The sequence below is a fragment of the Pectinophora gossypiella genome, chromosome 6, assembly GCF_024362695.1.
Source record: "Pectinophora gossypiella chromosome 6, ilPecGoss1.1, whole genome shotgun sequence".
Classification (NCBI taxonomy): domain Eukaryota; kingdom Metazoa; phylum Arthropoda; class Insecta; order Lepidoptera; family Gelechiidae; genus Pectinophora; species Pectinophora gossypiella.
The window spans coordinates 135,626-160,297 of record NC_065409.1 but is presented as its reverse complement, the minus strand read 5'-3'; the positions used below and the strand labels follow the sequence as shown (position 1 = coordinate 160,297).

At 46.1% G+C, this 24,672-nt stretch overlaps 2 protein-coding genes and 1 long non-coding RNA gene across 9 annotated transcripts; 2 read left to right on the top strand and 1 right to left on the bottom strand.

Moving 5' to 3' along the window:
* Positions 1–201: 201 nt before the first annotated feature.
* On the top strand, positions 202–4,398 carry LOC126367641 (uncharacterized). Its single transcript, XR_007566505.1, has 3 exons — positions 202–309; positions 4,191–4,256; positions 4,354–4,398. It is a non-coding gene; the product is annotated as an uncharacterized LOC126367641 (long non-coding RNA).
* A 178-nt stretch (positions 4,399–4,576) lies between these two features.
* On the top strand, positions 4,577–9,272 carry LOC126367616 (mucin-2-like). Its single transcript, XM_050011231.1, has 8 exons — positions 4,577–4,594; positions 4,657–4,732; positions 4,819–5,058; positions 5,149–6,166; positions 6,265–6,638; positions 6,725–6,844; positions 7,113–7,310; positions 7,399–9,272. Exons 1-8 carry the CDS (start codon positions 4,577–4,579, stop codon positions 8,442–8,444), a joined length of 3,090 nt encoding a protein of 1,029 aa, XP_049867188.1. The 3' UTR covers positions 8,445–9,272.
* Positions 9,273–9,319: 47 nt separating this feature from the next.
* LOC126367639 (protein rhomboid-like) lies at positions 9,320–19,125 on the bottom strand. 7 transcript variants are annotated; one of them, XM_050011261.1, is made up of 6 exons: positions 17,582–17,597; positions 17,319–17,462; positions 11,407–11,834; positions 10,991–11,319; positions 10,688–10,875; positions 9,320–10,597 (listed from the first exon to the last, which is right to left on the bottom strand). In XM_050011261.1, exons 3-6 carry the CDS (start codon positions 11,749–11,751, stop codon positions 10,476–10,478), a joined length of 984 nt encoding a protein of 327 aa, XP_049867218.1. In that variant the 5' UTR covers positions 11,752–11,834; positions 17,319–17,462; positions 17,582–17,597; the 3' UTR covers positions 9,320–10,475. The 7 variants fall into 7 exon arrangements, with proteins under 7 accessions (XP_049867218.1, XP_049867215.1, XP_049867221.1 ...); XM_050011258.1 differs by lacking the exons at positions 17,319–17,462; positions 17,582–17,597 and adding exons at positions 16,796–17,031; positions 17,133–17,308; XM_050011264.1 differs by lacking the exons at positions 17,319–17,462; positions 17,582–17,597 and adding an exon at positions 19,034–19,125.
* Positions 19,126–24,672: the final 5,547 nt, after the last annotated feature.

Sequence of the window (24,672 nt, the reverse complement as noted above, 5' to 3'; positions counted from 1 at the left end):
TGTTGCGAGAGCTTCAAGTTCCAGATATAAAATTCATTTTTGCGGTTTGAAGTAAAGGGCTCGCAGCTTTAATGACTTGTATTGTATGACGCAGAGGAGGCTTCGAAGGCTTCGTCGCGGGGCGGGCGGTGTGCCGGCCGGCGCGGGCGCAGTCAGCCCGCCGGCAGTCCGGCCGCTGCGCCCCGGTCGAGTCCGCCCGCGCCCGATCCCACCGCCACTCACCGCCACGCGCCGCCACACGCCGCAGCATGCCCGCCGCCGCCGCGCTGTTCGCGCTCGCGCTCGCGGCGCTCACGTGCGCCAGCGCAGGTCCTCTGTCGCGCATGCAAAATCCTCGGGTCGTCGACTCGTGATATATGCGGAGGATAATCGCCAGCCGCGTCACCGCCGCCTCCTACTCTTTATTGCGTTTACGGTTGGTTCAGTTACCGGGTTTGAAGGATGAGCCCCGGCGCCGGCTGCCACCGCTGCCGGTCGCCTGCCCCGCGCCGTTCAGGTTGCACTTTTGTTTTTGTTGCGTTCGCCGCAAATTTTATTATCGTGTGATGGTTGAACTCCAGTTTATTCGAGAACATTTTAAGTAATCTGATTTTCCAGTAAGAAGCATGATTATAATTATTATTTACCTTTCGCATATAGTTTATAATAGTAACATATATAACAATCGGATTCCTTTATTAACTAACTATACATACACTTTACATGGTCAAAGAGGCCTTATTAACATTATAGGTTCTGGTCATATTATCAATATAACGAGCTTCGCACATTTATAGGTACCTATATATCGTTTTACTTTTATTCTCATCTCTCATCATTCTATTCTCTTATATTCCGTTTCCATTTATATTTGCCATTGTCATCTACTTATATTGTCACATTTCATATTTCCTTATGTTGAGTTGTGGTGCGAAATAAAGATTCTTAATATTATTATTATTCCGGTGATTATTATTACAACTCTACATGTACTACATGTAGAGATATTATATTAAAGTATTTGTAATAACATGTACCTGTCCTCATGATACCAACCACAATAAACTAATCATTTTAATATATTGCAATATCGAACTTCCTAAGGAAAAGAGTTCAACGCGCGGTTAAGTAGTCAAATGTAGTAGTTGTAGAATTTGGGTAAAACCCAAGCTTTTTTTGACGTGACTTATTGTAGATTTGCCGCAGGCGGCATTAACTGCTTGGCCGGACAAAAAGTAAAACCCAAGCGAATACCGAGTGTTTGCCACTTACTTATAACATTAAAATTAATATAGTAGTGTAGTAATATAGTGTAGTGTAGTATATAGTTTAATTTGTGTTTGCTGTGTTATATGTATTATGATAGATTCTGAGATTATATTAGTTGATTTTAGTGAAATCAAATCTGATTAGCAATCCATAGGTTTTGATTCCTACTAGGATATATAAGAAGAAGGATAGGAAGGTCTCTGTTTGGAAAGATTCTGTTTACGTCCGGTGCATCACGTGTTATAAATTCCTGCAATGTTGTGAGTATCGCGAATCACGTCAAATCTTCAATACATCATATCGATCTTGTCTTCTGTCTCCAGGTGCCAGGTCTGCTTTTCTATTTAATTTACTTGAAAAATAATAAATTAATTTAAAAATAATCGAAAGAGAAAAGTTTGTTTTTCACTATACTAACTTCGACCTAAATATCTGTACATTCCTTTCGATCTAGGATATTCCAATGTCTGCGTACCTAATAATATAACTACAAGATCCTAGCATACAATGGTGATTTTTTTTTACCTAAAATAGGTAAGATTTAAAGGCTAAAACCTTAAACTACTTCCAACATATTACGTATTTGGTTCATATTCGCAAAATATTCACGCGATTTTTATGAATGCGAATATCCAGAAATATGCAAAAATTCACGACTGCGAATGCAAACATGAATATTCGTTACAGTTACATCACTTGCGAAGAGTTCAACGAGCGCGACTTTGTTTATTCTACTAGAGGTTCTCTATTACTAGAGAAGACACCTATATTTGCATAAATATTCCATTACTTGTTCACTCTTATTTGTGACGATATTGTCAACCGGAATACTATAATTGTCCAAGACCTTTCTATAAACCCTATACACATCCCACTTAGCTGCACCTCATCTCGAAATGTACTTACTTAATACATAATTCTACTGCGGCGGTTCTAATACACAAGTAAGTCTCTTCTAGGCTGTTTTTATAAGATATTTAGAGGCCCTTTGTGCTCCGTACGCAAACACATATTAAATGTCTCTGTATTTGCGATAATTTCAAAGAACTTAGTTGAGGCTTCAACCCTGGTATGTTCATTTAGCGTCCAGGCGACTTTATTGCAAAAATATATCCTTATTCAACGAATTAGTGTATAATGTACTACTGCTCACAGTGTCGTCAATATTAGCGCCACAAGACTCGGCTGTTAGTGCACGCCCTGCTACCTAGACACCGCCGCCAGAGTCGCGCCGCCGCCGCCATTCACAACGCTCGCGAAACTTAACGGCGACCTGCCATTGTTGTTCTAATGACTAACCATTACTCACTCACTACCTTACTGGCCATTTAACATATACATTCGTTTTGCTGGTAAGTACTTGCTTTCGTTTGCCCATAGAGTGACTACTCGTTCAGTTATCAGTTTCGCAGCTCTCGTTTCAAGCTATGGTTTAGTAAACAATGTCTATACGGTTTAGTATTCCTAGCTTGTAACATATTATATGGTGTTAGGATGAAACAACATCGCCGCAGGTAGTTATGTGCAGTACATCGGCAATGTTTTGTTCTCAAGAGGCACGTAATTTGTGGCGCACCGTTATTCGGTCGGCAAGCAGCGACCGTGGCCGCCGACACCCACGACCGCCGCGCTGACCGGCACCGCGGGTCACGACGGTAAGCAAACTTTATGATGTCATAAAGTATGCATAGGAATATGGTATTTGTCGCGAGGTGTCGGCGATAATGTATGGTAATGCGGCGCGCGGCCACCTCCCGCGCTGTGAATGAGACGCGCACGTCGCACTGGTCTCGAGCAGCTGCGTCGTGCGCGGTGCAGAGCGCTCAATGAAACGAAACTGCTTTAGAAATCCAAAGATTATGGAGTATGGACCCTTTGCGAACGTTAATTTACATAGAATGTGCTCGAATAATTTGAATAGTGCGAAAATCAGCTGTGGAGCGGGGGAGTTTAGATCGAAAATGTAATTAAAGTCGTGGTTACTAATCAAAAATGTAGCAAATAGAAATTGTAGCTTTGTAAGTAAGTATACGGTTATTAGAAGTAATTGCCGGGAAGTGTCCGCTCCGGCAGGCGGGTGGAACAATGCGCGGTTCCCACAGTGGCCGCCGCCGCGCCCGCGCCGGTCGCACGGGAACCATTGTCCGCGGTACAGTTACTCTGGACATGGCCCGCCGCCGCCGGCACGCTCCCTGCTGCGGAACCCACTCAATTATGGAATCTAAACACGTGTTAGCTTGACACTGCAATACTACCTACAACTTATCAAAGGATGTGTAAAACGGAAAACCAGGAACGCAACATATGATTTAGTTATTTAGTTTATGATTTAGTCTAACAATTTAAAAAATAAAACTTTATTTTTTTATATTTTGTTATTTTTTCTTGACCATGACTTTTTGGGGGGTGGAGGCCTGGAGTCCTAAAACACAGGGTATTCTAGTTTAGGCTCCAGCCTCTACAAATATTGTATTTTTGTATGTAATTATGTATCCATGTGTTTATAATTTGTAGAGGAAATAAAGATTTTACTTTACTTTAACACACGTGAAGACTCGTAGCCACATTTCTTTCTGTACTACTTTTAGGTATCAATTAGTAATTTGATTCGTTATTTCGTCGCTTGAAACGAAGATAAAGAAACCTATTCACTTAAAATTACATATGTTCTGAAGTTTATATTAGAAGGAAATGATACTCATATACTTAACGTGATGACAAACCTCGGGAGTTGTTTAAGAGACTCGGGTTTGTAAATGTCGATAAAGGTGCGTACCTATATTTTGTTTATCGAGTGAGGCGTCGGTGAAGGTATAAACTAAGAAACTTAGACGTTTCATGAAGATTATTTTGTTTATCCGAAGCAATATCGGGGACAGACGTCTAAACATTTAACGGTATAAAACATAATCTGTTAATGACGTACGACATTTGTTTTGTAGAAAAATCCCCATTCAATCAGCCAGCCATCAGAACGTCGCTCCACAGGCGCAGCATCCAGAGTACAGGTTCGTGGAGATATAAGTCGATGCAGTCAATATCGTAAGTAACTAGAGTATTCGTAAAGATGAATATAATAACGTATAACATGTGGTGTCGTCGTAGACGCGGAGGTGCGCGGCTGCATGTACTCGGGGCGGTGGTTCGCGGAGGGCGGCGCCGTGCGCGTGCGCGACGCGTGCCTGCGCTGCGTGTGTGCGCGCGGCGTGCTGGCCTGCGCGCGCGCCGCCTGCGCGCCCGCGCCCGCGCCCGCGCCGCGCTGCGCGCTGCTGCACCGCCGCGGCGCCTGCTGCCCCGAGCTGCACTGCCCAGGTACCGCGCGCTCCTTATGTTTAACACTCGACCCGTATCTACGTACGTGGCATCGATTTTTATACGATCGCGTTCATTTTTCCAGACGGAGTGCAGTCGCTCGAGCTAGAGGCGTCGGCCCGGCTGGAGGAGACAACGTGGGACGTGACGACACCCGCCGCGTCCGCGCACGGTAAGCTCGCGAGTGTGTATATGTATATGCGTGTGCGCACGCGCGGCGGACGGCGGCTGAGGGCTGATGCGCTGGAGTGTTTCCAGCTTGCGCGGAGGAGGGCGGCGTGTTCGCGGCGGGCTCGGCGCTGGCGGGCCGCGCGGCGTGCGAGCGCTGCTACTGCCTGCGCGGCGCGCGGCGCTGCGTGCGCCCGCGCTGCCTGCCGCCGCCCCGCGCCTGCCGCGCGCGCCCCGCGCCCGGCGCTTGCTGCCCCGACCGCTACTATTGCGATTCCGACGTCAGGAACCTCACCACCGCCACACCGCTCGCCGCTCACGGACAACATGGTAAGAAAATAACTAAAGTATTTTATAATTTATAAAAAATAATTATCATTTCCTAGTGGTGTGTAATTCGATAACATTTTCGAATTCCAGATTGCGAAGTAAACGGCAAATGGGTCCCGGAGGGCGAGCGCGTGTCTGCACCGCGCGGCGACGAGTGCTCGTCGTGCTTCTGCCTGCGCGGGCGCGTGCGCTGCCAGGCGCCGGCGTGCGCGCCGCCGCTGCACGGCTGCGCGCCGCTGCTGCGGCCCGGCCACTGCTGCCCGCACCAGTACCACTGCCCGCATTCACACCATTCAGATCCAATGGCGTCTTTAATACCGGCTATACTAGACAATGCCCTGGTCTCGACGAGGTTTGACGAGCGTTCGTTCCGCACGTCCGCATCCACTAAGCCCGCTACCACTACTCACACCGTCGCGGCGAGCGCGCTCACCACACAGACCGCGTCCGCCGCCCCCGCGCCCACCACCAAAGTGAAGAGGAAGACGAATGATCCACCGCCGCCTGCCATCACCCACAAACCTAGTCAAAATTCCACCAAAACTACACCATCTGCGACTACAGTGGCTACGGTAACTACGGAACCCACGACGACAACAGAGAGTACTGCAGCAACAGACAGTAAGTCGACATCGACAGAGGGGTCGACCACCGCGCTATATCCCGAGCAGACGGCGACGGAGCAACCTGAGGGTTCGGTAAAGATAATAATTAACGGCACTATCAATTGCACCGCCGAGCTGACGTCGACACCTATGCTCACGACCGTGAACGATACTGACAGAATACAGGCGGAAGCTAACCCTCGGACCCCGTACGGATCGGGCGACGGCGGCGTGGAGGCGCAGACGGCGAGCCCGTCGGACATCATCACGGACCGCGGCGTGGGAGCCGGCTTCGACGACGACGGCTCCTTCACCGTCAACGTGACCAGCTCGCTGCGCGCCAACACCTCGCGCCCGCTCGCCGCCGCCCCGCCCCGGCCCCCGCCCTCGCCTGACACGCCGCCTGACCCCGAGCACCCCCTCAATATTTCCAAAAAGACCAAAGAAGATTATGACTACGATTACACGGAACCGACATTGCCCCCTTCGTTGCCTAATCTCAAGTAAGTGCATCGGTAGATTACGAAACAAATATACATACTTACTTGTATTCTTCTTGTCATTATTTTATATCTACTATGAATAAAACTATATTTTCCAGAATTATTCCGTTCGTAGCGGCAGACGCGGTGGTCGATGAAGATGTATCATCCAAAGACGACAGCCTGTCGTACCCTGCGCTGGAGAGGGAAGACAAGTTCCCGGTGTACTACCCGGGCGCGGCGGCGGGCGCGGGCGCGGGCCGCGAGGCGACGGTGCTCGCGACGCGGCGCGAGGACGTGCTCGGCCCCACGCAGTACCCGGTGTTCATGGCGCCGGCTGACGTCAGCTCGCTGCCCGGGGCCCCCGCGCCGCCGCCGCCCGCCGCCGCCACCAGCCAGCCCGCCACCAAGCCCGCCACCACCACCACCACGCGGGGGGACACGATAACAACACCTGCACTTAATTTATTCTCACCTCCCGTTGAGACAGAAGGTATATTCTGTACTGTAATCTCTACTCATCAATTTTAAACGAAGACAAGCAAGGATTTATGTTATAAATATTTCACGTGCTTTCAGGCGGCTTCATCCCGAAAGGACCAGGCATCATCGCCGAGTACTACGCCGTATACCCCAGCACGCCGCCGCCCGCACCGCACCTCACCACCTCCATGCAGATCAACCCCATCAACACCAAAAGTACGCACGCACAGCAAACTGGACGTAGGAAGAATATAATTATATTAAGTTTTTTGAATCGTTACATATTTTGCAATAGGTAGGTACATCATTGCTTATTTTATTACTTTCGTCTTTGAGAAGGCAACAACAAAGTGGAGGAACCTCTAAATTGTTAGAGAGTTCGGATCGCCACCTGGACGTCTGAGTGCGATTTCCGACGTTCTTTGTTTGGTCAGGTTAGTGCCCTGGATTATTTTGGTTGTGATGTGTATCTGTGTGCCTGCAGGCGAGTGCGTGTCGAGTGACGGGCAGCGCATCCCGGCGGGCGGGTCGGTGTGGCGCGGCTGCTCGGTGTGCGCATGCGCGTGGGGCCGGCTGGCGTGCGCGCCGCGCCGCTGTGCCGCGCCGCCGCCGCTCTGCCGCCGCCGCGCTGCCACGCGGACGGACCACGACCTCTGCTGCGGGGAGATCGTCTGCGATTACGGTATACTATTACGTGCAACTTCCTAAAGTGCTGTATTAACATCTTTATTCAAATTCTAATTAATTTTCGCCGTCGTTTAAATTTCCAGACAATGCAACGACATCGGCGCCCATACTGTCGACACGCAGGACGGAGATCACGTTGAATGTAACAAAAATCCCGATTGAAATTGAATCGGACTTGATTCCGTTCGACCCGCCGCCGGATCGCAGTGTGCCCGCGGTTAGCGACGAAGACGCTCACGGACACAAACATACAGACATGAACAAGTTAGACGACATCACTGCATCCATTCCGACCACCGAAGGCAATGCTTTCACAACACCGAGTGGAGAAACAGTCAAACAAGTACCGACGAATGAAACATCGACCACACCGACCCCCACGGTGATGTCGAGCACGGTCTCCACGGTGACTACTTCGACCCCGACCCCCGACCACAAGGAGGCCAACGACACCAGCGGCCAGTCGCAGGAGTATGAGGACGAGGACGACGATGAAGGATTCTCATTCGGCAGCGTGTTGAAACTGCTCCTGAGTGACAGTTACGACACGACCCCGGTATCGGCCAGCAAGAAGAGACCGGCTACGATAGCAGCCAAGCAGCCGGCCACCACTTCTACCACCGTCACCCCGACTCCCACCTCACCCCCGCCGAGCAGTTTCAAGCCGCCGCCTACGCCTACATTGGTACCGTTCATCCCCATACAGCCTCATCCGTACCTGCCATCGAAGAAGCTACTTCCGCAGAACATGGTCAACAGGATCGACCATTTGGTGCTGGGCGAGGCGACGGCCATCAAGCGCACGACGTCGCGGCCAGCCAGCTCGCCACCTCGGAGGCTCCCCGCCCGGCCCAGCACGCGCAAGCCCACGACTACCCCCCGCGCCGCCGCCGTCACCACCAGTAGGGAGCCGCCGGAGTACGCGCCGGCCGCGGCCGCCGAGCCGGCGCGCCCGGTGTCCACCGTCACCAGCGGCGGCGGCGGCGGCGGCGGGCTGCTCAAGCTGGCGGGCTGCAACATCTACGGGCGCATGTACCGCGTGGGCCGCATCATCGCGGAGCTGTCCACGCCGTGCCAGGAGTGCCGGTGCACCGAGCTGGGCGTACAGTGCATGCCGCTGCACTGCTGACGTCCACAGCTTCGTACCGCTACCAACTAGTGTTGCCGAATAATTGATTATTGATTAATCGATTATGGACCCCCTAAATAATCGATTATTGGTCGATATACAGCCGATTATCGGGCAACACTACTTCCAACACAAATTGCATTTATTGTGAGCGAATGATGTGTATTGTGTGAATGATCGATGTATGCACTTAGATAATAGGAAAATAATATACGTATTTATTTAGCAATAAACATACCTACTGCAACAGCAGCCGTCGGCAATGATCTCATACGTAGATTTTCCATAGATACGAAACATTTTTTATGCAGGCGCATTTGTTACGGCCGTTCATAGGGCCCCTTGCCCTAGAGTTGGTAGCAATCCCAGAGCGCACCCTGCAGTAAGCTGAGGGGACGCCGGGCGCAGGCGCGCGCGTCGCCCCATCCTGCCTCGATATCACTCAACTCACAAAGTTATATGTTTACCTAATACATGATGTTTTGTGTCGTATGAAAATGTCAAATAAATAATATTGAATATAAATAATTAAAATCAAAATATAATACGTTTCCTTCAGAGTTTCAGAGGGACGAAAACAATAAATTGGAATTTTCCTTGGTGTTTCCCAGAAATATAAATGATGTCCAGTCACCTATTGGACTTGATGGACTAATTATACGCAATGATGATAATCGTTACTACCTGGTCCGTTATTTCTATCTGATAGGTACAGATATCAAGCACACACCCGTGTCGCCGAGTGAGGTGGCCGAAGCCCCAAGAAGAGGCCGCCCTTATATTCAGCTCACAATCATTTAGTTTACTTAGTTACTAGGCCCAAAATAGAACGGCAAAGAAAATGATAATATCATTATTAATAAAAGATAATAATGTAAAAATGTAAACAATTTTATTGACAACAACGACTGACAGAGTACACAAGCCACACGGCACCACGGCACCACGGCACACATCGACAGGAATACCTGGATGCACTTCCACATCTGGCATCACATGATACATGATATGTATTAAAATAACCGCTTCACCAATCAATATAAACAAGCGGTGAACGTGTGTTAAGTATATGACAGACAAGCAAAATTGAATCCGATTATCAAATCATTCAAATGATTGAACTTTGCTTGGCTGCTAAATACTTCTACACACGTTCGCGAGTTTATTTTTCATTAGTAAAGCGGTAAATGTGTAGTTAGTGTACAGCGCACGAGGTGTCTATGTCTAACCCATACACAGGTATCGAATGAAATACCTACATATTTACTAGAACATAACGTTCGGGCTTTCACATAATATGACAGACACCGTTTATATTTTATGTACGTTGTTATTACACAAACGTTTTATTATGGCGCTTATGTTGGTCAGGTTACTGACCGAGTCGACTACTTCTTAGGTAAGTATGCAAGTGCAACCACGGCTAATGACTAGCTAGGGCAGTCTTATCCATTGTGCGTCCAATTGTTAATGTAATAACATGATAATGGTGTAATTACTTATAATATTACAAATGACCGTGAATGAGAAGTTTTGATGCAAAACAAGCAAAAGGCGATTTCACAGAAATCAGTCTTGAAACAACTAAACAATAAAAGCTTATATATTAAATACTTACAAGCGAATATATAAGTAGTATCACAATGTATGTACAGTGAGTGTAATTAAGTACACCTAGTGTGTTCGGTAACCTAACTTATACAAGGCGGATGTCTCACCCGCGCACCAGCTGCGTGCTGCAGCCGAGACGGCGTGTTGTAAACCTCCAGGTACACAATGTGTTATGAATATGTAAATATTATTTGAACGTGAAATAGGAAGACTGTGTGTCCAAATGCACCCTTCGGTACTTACTTACAATTATCGAATACTTAGATAATATTAGGTTACCCTTAATTTATAAAACTTGTATATGTATAGCATCCAAAATCCATCGAAGGCTACTCTACTCAAATTCACGAATAGCGGACGGAGTGTTGCCAATTGCACTTCGGTTGTGTTCTTGTATGGAGCAACTGCAGCTGGCAGCAGCTAGCTAGGCGGTGCGCGCGCGCAGTGCGAGTAGTACACTGCGGCCGCGGCGCCGCCCGCCGCCAGGGTGGCCAGCGAGCCGGCGCGCAGCCAGCGCACGTGGCGAGTGTGCGCGTTCTCACCTACACACAACACCAACATTATTGCATTAATAATTTATTTACTTACACTATTTTACAAAATTTTTGAGACAATTGAGTTTGAACGCTTACCAGTAAATACGAGAAACGCAAGAGGGACTCCGACGGCGGCGCCGAAGATGTGTGCGGCCCAGGCGACGTGGTCCCGCGGCGCCGCGGCGGCCGCGCCCGGCGCCCGCAGCAGCGCCCAGCTCGCCTCCGACGCCGCCAGCACCACCACGCTCAGCGGCCGGAACCACCACAGCGGAATGTGCCCGAACCTGTACGATATTTCAAAATTAATACACCGTATAGCTAGATAACTTCAATGAAATGCGAAACTGGCGAAATTCTACATAGAAAACAGAGCTTAGAACGCTTGTAGATGCAACTGACCGCAGGCAGACGTTGGGTAGGTGCGCGGTGAGCAGCGCGTAGACGGCGGCGGAAGCCCCGACCACGCGCACGCGCGGCTGCAGCGCGCCCGCGCCCAGCGCGCCCGCCGCCACGCCGCCCGCCCACAGCGCCGCGGCGCGCCAGCCGCCCTGCTCGCGCTCCAGCCGCCAGCCCACCGCCAGCCCCACCAGCGCGTTGAGCGCCACGTGCGCCGCGCTCGCATGTACCCAGCCGTACGTCACCAGCCGCCACGGCTCGTGGCGCCACGACGCCGGCGACCACTCCAGCAGCGCGCGAGTCTCCTCTCCCGCCCACATATGGACGCCCGTCTGCAATTAAACACGAGAATAAGTACTCGGATCGAGAATTATTTTCGATTTAGCGTATCATAGAGGACGTCCGAGTTAAAAACTCACCATGACGGCGATCATACTCAGGATGAAATAGGGCGGCTTCAGCGCGGCCACCAACTTCTCTTTTCTCTTCTGGTTTTTCGTTTTTTCCAAGGGTTTCCCGAACTTGCCGGCGAGCGTGCACTTAGTGTATCTGTCGTGGTGCGCCGGGACGGCGAGCGTGAGGCCCGCATCGAGGCCGACGGGCGGCGTGGCGGGTGCCAGCAGTAAGCGCGTCTCCGCGGCGGGCTCGCTCCAGGCGGCGGCGGGGGCGGCGGGCGGCGGGCGCACGCGCCGGCCCGCGTGCACGCCCGCCACCAGCGGCTGCTGCCGCTCCAGCTGCTCGCAGTCCAGTGCGTTGGGCGCCATGTCGCTGCTCGCGGGCTCCACTGCTCATCTTCTGCTCGAACGCTGGGAGGGCCGGCTTGCTACACCCTGTCTGGCGCGCGCGGCTGTAATCGAATTAATTGATGCATTTGTCATGCGACCGCAAATTTATAGCAAATTTTAAGAGGAAAATCATCTGTGTCTATTTATATTGAAGCTTTTATATACAATTATGTAAGTCGGAATTCCCTATAAAGACTAATTGGGGATCGCTAATCGGGAGTTAATTGTTTGTGGTTTGTCTGCGCCGCCGCCGGGTGCGCCTGTTGCTACTGCACGAGTTTTCCCCGTCCTGTCCGCCCCGCAGCGCGCAGCCAGCCACCTCCATCTGTGACTATACCGGTGGTCTGTATAGCAACTATTTACAAAATATACAACAAAAATATTATGAAGAGAAAATTTTAATCGAAACATAGATCGATAGGATTTCACAAGACAGGAGGAGGACCCGGTGGTGTAACGGTTAACACCCTCGTCACGGCTTGACAAGAGCTGCGGGTTCAAGTCCCGTCCGGGTCAAATGGTTTTTTGCGTGTTGTGTGTTTCCTTACGCAATGAGTGCTATAAAAAATATTATGGGTAAATACCGATTGATTGACGGGAGGCCTGTGCTCAGCAGTGGGAGTGGGACGTATGTTAGTGGGCTGTTTATGTTATGGGTAAATACCTATAGGTAATAGCGAAAGTGGTATGTCAGCATCGTACTAAGTGGGATTCCGTGGTCTCTGCCTACCCCAACAGGAAATAGGCGTGATTTTATGCATATGTGTAAGTAGATAAATATAAAGAAAGCAAAATGTAGGATGAAAATATATACTTAAATAGATTGCAAAAAACAAAATACAATAGCCTACAATACCTACTCAACCAGCAGAGCCCAGCCAGGGTTAGGGTAGAGATTCAGTTTCAAGTCTCAATATAAACGCTCTCTCGTTACATACTGCACTCTATATTTAGATTAGAAATGTTCACTACAGCTATTTATAAGTAATTATAGTCATTATTAAAATGAGCTTATTATTTTGCTGTAGTGAAGGAAAACATAATTAGAGACGCAGTGCGCATCCCATTGTCATATAAATATAGCATATCGGCGCGCGGCGGAGAACCCGCGGTCACTGCCGGACGCAGCCGCCGACCGCTGCTGCCAACGCATGTGCTGGACCACGCTACATAATAAACAAGTACTTCTGATTGAAATTAGCAATATAACAAAACAAAGAACCATTTAAATGCAATACATAATTGAATAATATTTCTTTACAGAAATAATTAATTACACACCTATCTTACAATATGTATGTATGGTATTGAAGTCAACAGGGATGAAGTTGTATTAAGGCTGTACCTGCCGGTACACAGTTCATCATCATGACCGCGATAGGACGCTAACGTGGAGTAACACGTGCCTCCAGCGCCCCAAGGACGGCAAAGTTTACATCTCCCCAAGGATATTATCCCGCTCCCGTGCACTGAGCCGCGCCCTCCACTTGACGGAGCTGATGATCATAATTTATCCGTGACACCAGAGGCGTTCTCGCACATCTATGTTCTACACTAATCTTTACGCTACATAAGTACTTATGTAAATTGTTTTATGTTGTTGTGAATATTTTCAAACAATCCTAGTGTCTGGTATTGTCCGCTCTCGCTGTCACATTGTGACAGCGATTATTGTTTATTTAATTCTCAGAAATTTAATTTATACAACATTTTTTTTTGACCAATGAGTTCGGTCGCGCAGAGCATCATGTAGGTATAATACCTACTGACATATCGCATTTACGTTTGCGGACTTTTGTGGCACAGTAAGTATGTATAATATTGGTATAATATGTGTAGCATTCGGTCCCGAAGGTCTATTACATTTAGGTATTGTATATCTAGGCAGTTTGTAATTCGACGTAATTATCTTGACATCCGGTCGCTATAAACTAAACTACTAACAAATAATATTATTTACTCAGAGTGAGAAAATCACTGCGCGGCAATGCCAAGATAACGCCAGTCACTTATAACAGTAATAGATAACATAATATGTAATGACACTGCAAATTATAAGAACCTTTATAAATATTTTCTTCTCTTCGATAGCGTGAGGGGGGTGTTCCACACGAGACCGATGAACAGCAAATCGTAGTGAGGACATATTGTGTTGTGGCACGAGTGACGTCACGACAGATACATATTGTTGAAAGATTGACAAGTATTATCATCGACGAGTGAGTAAATTACTTACAATACAAGGGCCGCGGTGTCCGCGGTAGCCATCTAGGAGACCACTGTCTGTAGGTACGGACCTTGACTCGTTACATTTACAAGACTTGTACTGAATGCAAATTGACTCACCTGTTTATATCACCAACAATACTTTCTCACTCAACCCAGCTGATAAATGTTTCCTCAAATTCATGAGTGTTTTGTGTAAACATGCGGGCACAACGATGTTCATATATATATCTAATACTGGCCTCGTCTGTCAGTAGATAGTACAAGACAACGGTCGGTGCGAGAAGAGAAAGAAAACAGAGCTCTTAAATACTTCCACCGCCGCGCTCCGTCAATAAACACCACGTGTAACTACCTGAGCTGCGCCCGCGCAGCAGGTGCTCGCGATTAGTCGCGATACTCAACGACAAATGAGTCAAACTACCTATTCACTGATTAGGTAAGTAAGTACTTAATGGCCTAATTCTCATTTGGCTACAAATTACCGCTAATGAAGGATATAATATTCGCATGAATTGACAATGGACGCAAAATTATGTAAATTCCTGGAAATATGTTACTACCTAAAGGAAGTAAGTTAATACACGCACGAAGTACAATCAGGAGGATAATAATGATTTAGGAGACGGAAAACCGCGACGTGGTTCTGGCGAACTGCTGCCATTGATACCTGTGACGCGCGTGTTATCTGTCCGACTAAATCCAGTTGACTCCCAAACACCAAGTTTGTATCATGTCACCCGCGGCTGGCGTCGTAGATAACATGTTGTAACGACAATGCCAGCCACTGATTCACTCGTTATTTCGTTCACGTTATTTCATTTGTTGACCGCAACAAAGTGGTGGTAGCATTGTAATCATCAAACATTAAAATCAAAAAAACCTTATAAAGTACGCTATGCTAAACGTGAAACTTTCTTGCATTTTCTATAAGAGAATCCCATTTTGCATAGCAACAAACAAATGTAATAAAAAAAAAATATCACGTAAAACACGTATATTTTGTATAGCGGTACCCTTTCAGGAGTGAATGAGTGATGGATGTTTGAACTAGTTTGAAGTAGATATTGGCGACATGTGCGGAAACAGACCCAACGGAAGGAACGCAGGCGGGCGGGAGCGGGCGAGTCCCGCATACCACTCGCGAGAGTCGCGGGAGGAGTAAAAATCAGTTTGATCGCACGTTGACGCCCGCCGACGATCGAAGCTGGCTGCACGCACCCACTCGTTGAAAATATAATAAAAATAAATGGATTCATCTTACACCGCCGTGTTTATGGCTGTGGTGGCTCGTGTTATGGCTGTCTCTATTTATACAATACACGCTTGTTGTACATTTATCTTATATTGCATGTTTACTGCTTTTCCATCATTGGCAATTACTCGCTTTTCCTGCTTTTGTTTTGCCTACTTCATGCAATATTTTATTTTATTTAAATTCCTTGCCATTGTTCTCTTGCCGTCAGTAAGTACTGTCAAATTGCATCAGGGCTGAAAGCTCTCTATTTCCACCTACATAGTCGCCAGGTTGTAGTATTGTCTGGGCTAAGAAACCCACCTCGGTACGCGAATCTGCTTGTTTAATTTTAACATGAATTGCTAGTTATTATGACGATCGCGCGCGCTGGTTTGCCAATATGTTTTTACTTCAAAGTGACAGTGGTTAGAATTGTCTTGATCTGAAAAGCAAAGTCTTTTGTAAATGTTCAACCGCCGTCGTCGCGCCGGGGTCGCACTCCACGTGTTTTGATGTTAGGGGAGGGTTGTGTTATTGATAACCGTCTCCTAACGACACATTGCTTGCTAATGTAGGTTTATTGTATTGTATGGGTGTATGTACAATCCATGAAAACCTGTTGATCAGCACAGCTCACTTTATCTGTCCCTACATACACGACTGTCCCAATTTACTTAATAATAAGGTCGTTCGTACGAGTAAAACACTAGGTAGGTGGTGCGTGTGGAACAAATGGTGCCGCTAATGAATATTCAGCAAAGACGGCAATGAGCAGCGGTGACGTCACTACCCGCCGCTGGACGTGCCCCCGCCCCCGACCCGCGGGTGAACCTTATTATCAACTGGGAGGTATTAACCGTACATCCTTCTGGGTTATCCCCGGCCAACATAGTTAAACTAATTAATTAACTGTAGTACTTACCTAAAGTACCTATATGTTTTAATCTGTATTCTGTACCGAATAGGGTTTCCTGTATCATGTCAGTGCGGTATTCCCGGCGTGTTTACTGCGCGTGTCGCGGTCGCTCATTATATTTACCAACCTGCTAATCACCTGGCTGGTGTGACGTCACCACTGCGATATATTCGCCCGCGCTGATAACATACTGTCTACGTGCGTTATCTTATCCATGTCTATATGATATCTACATATGAAAATGTTATTCTAATAATCGAAACCTGCTCCTACGACGTGCCCGAGATGATACAGAAGCATTCTAATAGTATATTCTAGGTGAGTTGTTCTTGACGTCTATCCGACCATAAAAATGACGTCATATTTTTATTATTTTAAGAAAAAGAAACATTATTTTTGGACGTCACAGATACAGATACAAACAAAGAAACAACAAAACATGTTTTAATAACAAATATTGGCAATGTACGATCATGTTACAGATTTTAATTATGAACTATTTCTGGTGTAGATAAGATTCAAACTACTCAGAATACAGACAGGGACGTACTCTAGTAAAAATATGACAATTAACCTGTTACTGCTGTATAATTACCTATGACCCCTTGAATTTTATAAAAAAAAACTGACTCGGCGACGATTACCTTGACGAAGAGAAGAAAATCCTTGGTTCTAGCTTCTGTCGATCGTATTATTATTTACCAATAAACTTAAGTACTCCTGAGATAACATTTATAACGCGCGTCCGCACCAGCTCGCAGATATATTATGAAGAAGTGAAGATAAGCGACGTGTGCCGCACGTCCGCGTGTCGCGCGCGATAATGAACAGCTGAGAGCGGGCCGCGCGACCTGTGCTGCCCGGGCCGCGGCCGCGACACCTGTATCACACTCATTCCTACATTAGTCCCAATTTTATCTAGGAATCTAGATATCTTGCGATATTCTAAATTACAATAATGACCTACCATATTATACTTACTTATCAAATTCGACGTCCGCATCATAATTCGCCTTCACCAATATATTCGTGTAAGTAACCTTTACAAGCATGGCCAATGGCCATCTTATGAATCACTTGAAAAATCAATAAAACAACGACCCACTATGGATTAGGGAGGGATCTCCCCGGAGGTACTGGAGAAGCTATTGCGCACATTTGACTTACCCATTTCGCTGCATCCATTAAAATACGCGATCTCAATAACTGCGCTGAAAGAACTGTGCTGTAGTGTGTTCGCAGTGCAAGTCGTTAGTAGTGACACTGCGTCGTGCATCGCAGCGATAACCCGAGAACAGCCGCCACTGTCAGCTGCGGGAATACATACATTAAGCTTGCGTTTTATCTACACTTGTTCTACATTTTGTTGTCGTCTATTTGTCCAGGCATGAGAAGCACACAGCTTAAGTCATGATCCATCACACTGTTACCTAAGTTTCCTCCAACAGCGCAAGCACTTGCGTGCAACTAAGTACTACCACGTAGCGCTGACGTCGGTGCGACGCGCATCATGCGTTCGTGTCTCCTCTCTGAGACAAAGAGTAAACGTTATCAAGTTGAACTGACATTGTAGCGGACATTATTGCTCTATTATCAAATCTTATCAGTTTACTCATGTCTCGGTTACCTAATTAGTGAAGTAAATCAGTTGGTCAAGCTTGTGTTATTTTGATTATAAATAATTAAATATATGTAGGTGTGTTTGTTTATAAGATGTCAGTGAGGTTAGTACATGTAAAATAATGAAGAGATTTCTTTTAGAAAATGCCTACGGAAAGTCTATCAAGACAGTTATTTCCGGTGTTGCTTTAGTAGATATAAATTGTAGGAAGGTACCTACGCTAGAGGCTTGCCATGAGCTGTGACCAGGTGATTATAGGATAGAAACTCGACATTTAAATGACGCAAGACCCCCGAGTTTGGATTGTTTGATTTGTATTGATGATACTCAGGCCAAGTGGCTGTTGGTGGTCGGTATTCAGAGTCTGATAATGACCAGGTGGCAATTGGTACGGAACTCCCGGTGCGCGGGTCAGAATCGCATTTGACCGGCGTTTTATTTATAATATGTTAATTTATTTTTATTTAGTTATCATTCAATCGCGTTTACCTAAATTATTTATTTCTGTCGGTATGTATACTCGTATGTAGTACGCGGTTTGACCTACTTAGTAATAATTTGGGAACCTATCAGCGGGTAGGTGAGCTGTCATGACTAACATCACAGTATAAATGTTGTTTCGTGACGCAGCAGTCCCACGTGGCGTGGCCGCTTGGTAACAAGTTTTGAAGCGTATATTTACATTTCACCAACACAGCACACACTACTATACCACTGACGTACAATATCGCGGTGGTGGCAGCAACAGATGCTGTCACCTGAGCGGCGGCGCGGTGCCCGCACTACCCCGCCCCGCCCCGCCGCCGCCGCGCGCCGGAGTTCACTCACTTGCCATTATTAGTTCCACTTTAGGTAGTTTGCCAGTAAACATGTATATTTATTAGCAACATGATTATAAGAGGTTTTCGTTTAGTTACCTACTTGCCTCATAAATAACATCAAGAGTGACTTTTAAACTAAATTAACTGCCCACACATTGGCATAATAATGCTCGTGCGCATATACCTAACGATGAATGGATATTGAACATTTATTACAGTAAGTAATTGAGTATTTTCAGTAAATAATGTGCGCAATTGAAAGTATTTTTGCCGCTGAGTGGTCGGTGTTGCAGGCGCGGGCGAGTCATACATTATACGCGTAAACACGCCGCGACGTCACCGTCCCGTAGGGGGGTTCTACCTGTCTGTTTAAGCAACAATAAACCCGCCGAGGTCGTCCGCATGTAAACAAGGTGGATAGGTGATAATGTATCTATTACCTTGTCGGGTCGCGCGGCGGGCCGGGCGCGACACGGGGGCGCGTGGGAGGGTGCACCAGGCGCCATGCAGCGGCTGCCGAAGAGAGCAGGATCGGCGGAGCAGCGCGGCCGCGGCTGCACGGCGGCGGGGAGTGCCGGCACTGCCGCGCGGCGCCCGCCCCGGCCGACCGAGGGCGGGCGGGGTCGGTGACCGCCGCCGCGACACGCGTCGCCATGACAACGCTGCACTCTACCGCCACTCATTATCCGAGGTGTGCTGAGCGTACATCTTCAGGTGTATGACGTCACTCTACCTGAGAAACATACATACATAAACTCACGCCTATTTCCCACCGGGGTAAGCAGAGACTATAGAATTCCATTTGCTTCGATCCTGACACACTTCTCCCAACCTTTGACCTGAGAAACAATTTTCGAAATAGGTAACAACCTTAAAGCTGTTCTAACATGCAACGTCTAATGATGAGTCTCTCGAACGGCGCGGGATGGGCCGTCTATCTACGTGATATAAGTAATTACCTACTTATGTTGATACCAGTACCATTTATTTTATTCTTATAATGGTTATGCATATCTGTTATCTAAATTTTCGAATAACTAAGTACACTTTCTGTTACAATCGACAATTAAATAAGTACTGAAACTAAGTCTGAAAGTTCTGAAATAGAAATTGGGCATTCTGTTCAATATTTACTCAAGCGAATTAATTATCCATACATAAAATGATATTTGAATTAACGTTGCAGTGCACGCGCTGCTTGAGGCGACCGACACGCCAGCTGTGTAGTGCAGCAGGATCTCCTCGGTGGCTACTCTCATGAACTTTTCACCCAGCGCAGCGTCACACTGCGCACCACCTAGCGGACTTCACGAGAACCGTGTCGTGCGTGTGCTTCACACAGTTCACGTAGTGTTCCGTGGAACACAGCCCTACCACGTGCTGCCACTGCCACTAGCAGACACGAATAGATGGCGCTACCAGTACTAATAAACGTATTACTTGTCGTCGCCTGCCGATATCATACATTCTTGTGACGATCGTATGCACGTATACATAGGTACAATACCTACTATGACCCTCGCTACAACCATAAAAGATATCGGACAATAAACGCGACTTCAATTCAAGCGGAACTTATTTTTGATTATGAGTAGAAAGAGCAAAATGCTGATTAGAAAAGTTTTACACAGCTAGCAAGTACCTACCTAGTAACTAGTAAGTATGGTAACGGAGCGGGCCGCGGGCGAGGAGGCGCGCCATTTTTTTTAACTTGTTGGTATTGTGTTGTAGGTAGGTGCCTAATGCCTGCAGGCGCACGTGCTGCGTGGCTGGCCGGTGACGATCCCGTCTGGGTGACTTCTGTACCCCTTCACATTTCCTTTGGCGTGCTCGAACCTATTCTTACGATATGACGATACTTGCGTTGCAAGAATCTTAAAGATTCTTATTATATTCGAAATCTTCAGTGATCTTTGTTTGACTGCCAGCTTTCTGTGGCCGTTGTCGTCCTGCGGTTGGCAATTACTCATAAGTACTCTCTACAAATATGGTAATACGTAGTAGGTAGGTGTATTGGGTGGCAAGGACTAATAATAGTTGAAACTTGTTATCTGCGCGCGTAAACAGCGGCCGTGGTGCGGCGGCGGAGTTATCTCGCAGCTTTGTTCTCGCGACGTCGTCCGTCGCCACAAGGAATGTGCACACTACTGCATATGAGTAGGTACCTACCTAACTGCGCTACACTACGCTTACTGCTCGTTATTGCTTTAGGTATCGAGTGCGGTTTTGGTTTTTAGTTGACTCAATGATATTTGTGTGATCCATGTCTGCTTTGTCGATCCTACATAGGTGAATTCATGCCCGTAACCTATACTTATAATAAATCTGTAGAGAGGTCAATTCTGTACATTAAATATTTTTTCAAAATAACTATCAGGGGGTGATAAGTGGTCGATACTGATGCCAAAAATGCAATCAGTAAAATTTTTGTCTGTCTGTCTGTCTGTCTGTCTGTCTGTCTGTCTGTCTGTCTGTCTGTATGTTCCTTATAGAAACAAAAACTACTGGACGGATTTTAATGAAACTTGGTACAATTATTCTTCACACTCCTGGACAGGTTATAGTATACTTTTCATCACGCTACAATCAATAGGAGCAGAGTAGTGAAGGGAAATTCTTTTGTATGAAAAATCTAAACCACTCAAGTTAGACGTTTGAAATTTGGCATGCAGGTACCTTAGATACCGTAGAGGTATACTAAGAAAGGAATTCCCGAAAATCCTACGGGAACGGGAATTAGCGGGAAAATCCTTTTGTATGAAAAATCTAAACCACTCAAGTTAGACAATTGAAATTTGGCATGCAGGTACCTTAGATACCGTAGAGGTGTACTAAGAAAGGAATTCCCGAAATTCCCACGGGAACGGGAATTAGCGGGAAAATCCTTTTGTATGAAAAATCTAAACCACTCAAGTTAGACAATTGAAATTTGGCATGCAGGTACCTTAAGTACCGTAGAGGTGCACTAAGAAAGGAATTCCCAAAATTCTCACGGGAACGGGAATTAGCGGGAAAATCCTTTTGTATGAAAAATCTAAACCACTCAAGTTAGACGTTTGAAATTTGGCATGCAGATACCTTAAGTACCGTAGAGGTGCACTAAGAAAGGAATTCCCGAAATTCCCACGAGAACGGGAATTAGCGGGAAAATCCTTTTGTATGAAAATTCTAAACCACTCAAGTTAGACCTTTGAAATTTGTCATGCAGGTACCTTAGGTACCGTGGAGGTGCACTAAGAAAGGAATTCCCAAATTCCCACGGGAACGCGAATTAACGGGAAAATCCTTTTGTATGAAAAATCTAAACCACTCAAGTTAGACGTTTGAAATTTGGCATGCAGGTACTTTAGTAAACTTAAAGCTTAGTTGCAACAGGATATTACAAAATTCCCACGGGAACGGTAGTTAGCGGGAAAATCCTTTTGTATGAAAAATCTAAACCACTCAAGTTAAACAATTGAAATTTGGCATGCAAGTACCTTAAGTACCGTAGAGGTGCACTAAGAAAGGAATTCCCAAAATTCTCACGGGAACGGGAATTAGCGGGAAAATCCTTTTGTATGAAAAATCTAAACCACTCAAGTTAGACAATTGAAATTTGGCATGCAAGTACCTTAAGTACCGTAGAGGTGCACTAAGAAAGGAATTCCCAAAATTCTCACGGGAACGGGAATTAGCGGGAAAATCCTTTTGTATGAAAAATCTAAACCACTCAAGTTAGACGTTTGAAATTTGGCATGCAGATACCTTAAGTACCGTTGTGGTGCACTAAGAAAGGAATTCCCGAAATTCCCACGAGAACGGGAATTAGCGGGAAAATCCTTTTGTATGAAAAATCTAAACCACTCAAGTTAGACCTTTGAAATTTGTCATGCAGGTACCTTAGGTACCGTGGAGGTGCACTAAGAAAGGAATTCCCAAATTCCCACGGGAACGCGAATTAACGGGAAAATCCTTTTGTATGAAAAATCTAAACCACTCAAGTTAGACGTTTGAAATTTGGCATGCAGGTACTTTAGTAAACTTAAAGCTTAGTTGCAACAGGATATTACAAAATTCCCACGGGAACGGTAGTTAGCGGGAAAAAACATTTGTATGAAAAAATCAAATCTAAATAAAAGGAGAAACTGACTGACTCAGTGACTGACATATATCAACGCATAGCCTGAACGGCTAAACGTAGGCATTTGAAATTTGGAAGGGACATAGCTTAGGTACCGTAGAGGTGCACTAAGAAAGGAATTCCCGGAATTCCCACGGGAACGGAAATTAGCGGGAAAATCTTTTTGTATGAAAAATCTAAACCGCTTAAGTTAGACGCTTGAAATTTGGCATGCAGGTACCTTAGTTAACTTAAAGCTTAGTTGCAACAGGATATTGCAAAATTCCCACGGAAACGGGAGTTAGTGGGAAAAAAACATTTGTATGAAAAAATCGAAACCGCGTAAGATAGATATTTTCAATTCAATTCAATTAAATTATTTAGTGCATTCCATGTAGTACAATAGGGTGTTACATAGGCATAGGAACTAAAACATGGACCCTATAGGGCACAGCAACGTTGAAGGGAAGAGAGGAAGTGTGTATTAAAATTAAAACTCAATGAACAATCAATTAAAAAAAAAACAATTCAATCAATTGATTCAATCTAGCACGCATGCATACCTTAGTAAATATAAAGTTTATTTTTGGCTGTATTTTGAAAAATGGGAGTTATTGGGAAAAAAAATGTACTTATGAAAAAATCTAAACTGCATAAGTATGCACTCCCACACACACAAAGATCTCTCTCTTATATAACACGCCACGCGGACGAAGTCGCGGGCAAAAGCTAGTCACCAATATAATAATATCTACTTAAAGGTAGATACAATAAGAAATCTGGCATTTGTATGATCGAGCTTATCCATTTACCACTTACCATTTCTCTAAGAAAACTATAAAGCAAGCATTGTTCCTAGAGGAATACTTACCTACTCTCACAATGCTTTGAAGATTTGATGACTTCTCACTCCAATGATTAATAAATGAACAAATCAAGTGAAAGAAGACTTGACGTGAACTTCGACGAGAAATAAATATTGTTGTAAGAGAGAGTTGAGTGAGAACGATCAGCTGCGGCGCGGGCGGGGGAGCGGGCGGGGGAGCGGGCACTGTGCACACTTCCGAGAGTGTTTGATTAATTTTAAGCGCTCATTACACTATCCTGTCCATAGTGTCCATCTGGCCGGCTCGATCCCTCAAGGATTCGAGCATCGGTTTTTTATTATTATTATATATTATTATTAAGCCTTAAAATAAATAAATAAATAAATGGCGAAATTGTGGCCCTGCCCACAGATGGAGCAATTACACTTCCTGATCCTGATGCCCGAGCCCGCGACCTTGACGCATCAACCCGATGGATTTGCAAGTGTAATATGGGTACCTAATAAGTGCTTTAGAGTAACTTCTTGTCTACCTGTCTTCGAAAGTCTCCGAAAGCACACATTGCAAGTCCGGCCGCGGCGCGGGGCGGTGCCGCCGGCTCTCGGTACCGAGCGTGTCTCACTCGGCACTCAGCTGGACTCTCGCGTGTCTCACTCAGCTGGACTCTCGCGTATCTCACTCGGCACTTAGCTAGTCCACGCACGTGGACATTATTTCGGCCGCGTCGGTGTGACTCACACCTATTGAAAGTTAATAAAGACTAACAATTGTATGCGCTTTCATAATGGATAAGTAGGTATTGTTTGGTTAAGCGACACGTCATAGGTATCTATTATATTCCAGTTCGTAATAATCTGGTAATGTGCATTTAATGACTTGAACGAACCAAATACTCCACTAATCACCGTCCGCTGACTTGAAGAAGGAATTTCAATCGTTTACATACCATAAGAAATAGTATACCTCAGCGAGTTCAGAGTGCGCGTGTGGGCGGGTGCTGGGTGCTGGGTGCTGGATGCCAGGTGGCGGTTTTGTCTTAGAGCGCCCTACTTAGTAAAATTCATATACCTAAGTAGAGTAATAGTGTAATTCAGATACTTACCTACTTATTCTTTAGATATGTATACTTAAAGTAATTGATGAGATTGGT

Bases quoted from the DNA above. Each gene is read 5' to 3' on its own strand.
- LOC126367616 (XM_050011231.1), top strand. The intron at 4,733-4,818 runs GTAAGCTCGCGA...GAGTGTTTCCAG, and splicing joins ACCCGCCGCGTCCGCGCACG to CTTGCGCGGAGGAGGGCGGC. The intron at 5,059-5,148 runs GTAAGAAAATAA...TTCGAATTCCAG, and splicing joins CGCCGCTCACGGACAACATG to ATTGCGAAGTAAACGGCAAA.
- LOC126367639 (XM_050011264.1), bottom strand. From the start codon at position 11,751: ATGGCGCCCAACGCACTGGACTGCGAGCAGCTGGAGCGGCAGCAGCCG. The intron at 11,320-11,406 runs GTGAGTTTTTAA...GTTTAATTGCAG, and splicing joins TGAGTATGATCGCCGTCATG to ACGGGCGTCCATATGTGGGC. The intron at 10,598-10,687 runs GTAAGCGTTCAA...TGTTGTGTGTAG, and splicing joins TGCGTTTCTCGTATTTACTG to GTGAGAACGCGCACACTCGC.